Below are 1,800 nucleotides of genomic sequence, written 5' to 3' on the forward strand. Positions count from 1 at the left end.
CTCATCTTTGGCTTTGGTGGTTGGGGCATAAATTTGAATAATAGTCATATTAGTGGGTCTTCCTTGTAGGCATATGGATATTATCCTATCACTGACAGCACTGTACTTCAGGACAGATCTTGAAACATCCTTTGTGATGATGAATGCCACGCCATTCCTCTTTAAATTGTCATTCCCGGAATAGTAGATCATATGGTTGTCTGATTCAAAATGGCCAAAACCAGTCCATTTCAGCTCATTAGTGCCTAGGATTTTATGCATTCCATTTCATTTCTGACAACTTCCAATTTTCGTAGATTTGTACTTCGTACATTCCATGTTCTGATTACTAACAGATGTTTGCAGCTGTTTCTCCTCAATTTGTGTGGTGCCACGTCAGCAAATGGAGGTCTCAAAAGCTTTACCTTATCCATATCAGTAAGGTTGGTTCTACTTTTATGATGCAGCTCGTTCCCAGTCATATTTTGAGAACCTTTTGTCTTAAGGGGCTCGTCCTCCTGCAGTGTATCGTACAATTTTTCCGGGCTAGTCATAAAATTGCGCAGTAACGTAACAGACAATGTTTCTCTCCTATTCATAAGGTTTTCCCTGGTCAACTCTTTGAGAAGTGGATGGCTTTTTCCTTCTTCCTAGTCTTTCTCAGTCTGCAAACCATGCTGAAACCTGTGCACCATGTGCAACCTCGCTGGCGTTTGAAACACTGGTGGTATATAGCTTCAAGCCTCACAGCAATGTGCAAGCCACAACAGTACGACAAGCCAACAGACAAGTTTGTCTTAGCTGTTCGAAACCTCTCCACCCTCCCCTTACCTAGACCTCTGCTGCTTTCTTACTGCTTGGAGGTGGGGCCTGGGTTCCTCCCCTTACCTAGATTTCTGCCACTGCTCTCTTTCTCGTGGTCCCCCTGGCTTTTCTTTCCTTTCCCCCACTTTCCTGGCACTTGAGGGTGGGGCCTGGGTCCCACCCCTTACCTGGATCCCTGCCACTGCTCCAAACTCTAAATTAACATTTAGAGTTAATTTTCATAAAAAGTGTGACACTTAGGTCAAGGTTAAATGTTTTGTCTATGAATGTCCAACTACTCCAACACCCTTTGTTGAAAAGGAGATCTTTCTTCTACTGAATTACTTTTGCACTCTGTCTAAAGCCAGCTGAATATATTTGTACAGATCTTCTTCTAGGTTCTCTATTCTGTTCCACTGATCAATATATATCTATCCTGCCATGACTACCACACAGTCTTGATTACTGTAATTGTATGTTATTGTTCTCTAGCTTTGTAAAATTTAATAAAGTACCTGAAGAAAATCCACCACCAAAGAATATATTAAATAAGTCTTCTGGAGTTATATCAGCTTCACAACCTCTATGGAAATTAAATCTGCCATTGTTTTGGTGATTACAACCTTGTTCTTCATTGCCTGTGAGGTCGTACTGTTTTCGTTTTTCTGGATTGCTTAAAACAGCATAAGCATTTCCAATCTCTGAAAAAGTAATGAATAAAAAGCTGGTAAGCAAAGTTTCTATATTTAAAAGACTGGCTCATACAAAACTATGTCAAACTAAATAATAAAACAGTAACAACTTCTTGTAATGCTAATGTACATTGTTTTTAATTACATATATTATTATCTCCCAATACAACTTTTAAAATACCAGACAGGCAAGTCTCCTTACTGCCTTGAAAACAAAACAGTGTTCATTTTGTCTTTCTTAATATTGTATATACTGTCTTCATTGCAATGTCTTTTGCCCATTTTCTAATTTTTTTTTCTCTATGGAGTTTTGGGGTTTTCATCT

At 39.0% G+C, this 1,800-nt stretch overlaps 1 protein-coding gene across 1 annotated transcript in view; it reads right to left on the reverse strand.

The window, feature by feature from the left end:
* Positions 1 to 1,800, reverse strand: part of DNAJB14 (DnaJ heat shock protein family (Hsp40) member B14) — an 88,578-nt gene that overhangs the window by 17,911 nt on the left and 68,867 nt on the right. Inside the window, exon 4 of the mRNA XM_007948858.2 lies at positions 1,299 to 1,484. Coding sequence (XP_007947049.1) covers positions 1,299 to 1,484 — 186 coding nt within the window. The remainder of the gene's footprint in view (positions 1 to 1,298; positions 1,485 to 1,800) is intronic.

The sequence above is a fragment of the Orycteropus afer genome, unplaced genomic scaffold (assembly GCF_000298275.1).
Source record: "Orycteropus afer afer isolate SDZICR_OR568_19922 unplaced genomic scaffold, OryAfe1.0 scaffold00229, whole genome shotgun sequence".
NCBI lineage: Eukaryota > Metazoa > Chordata > Mammalia > Tubulidentata > Orycteropodidae > Orycteropus > Orycteropus afer.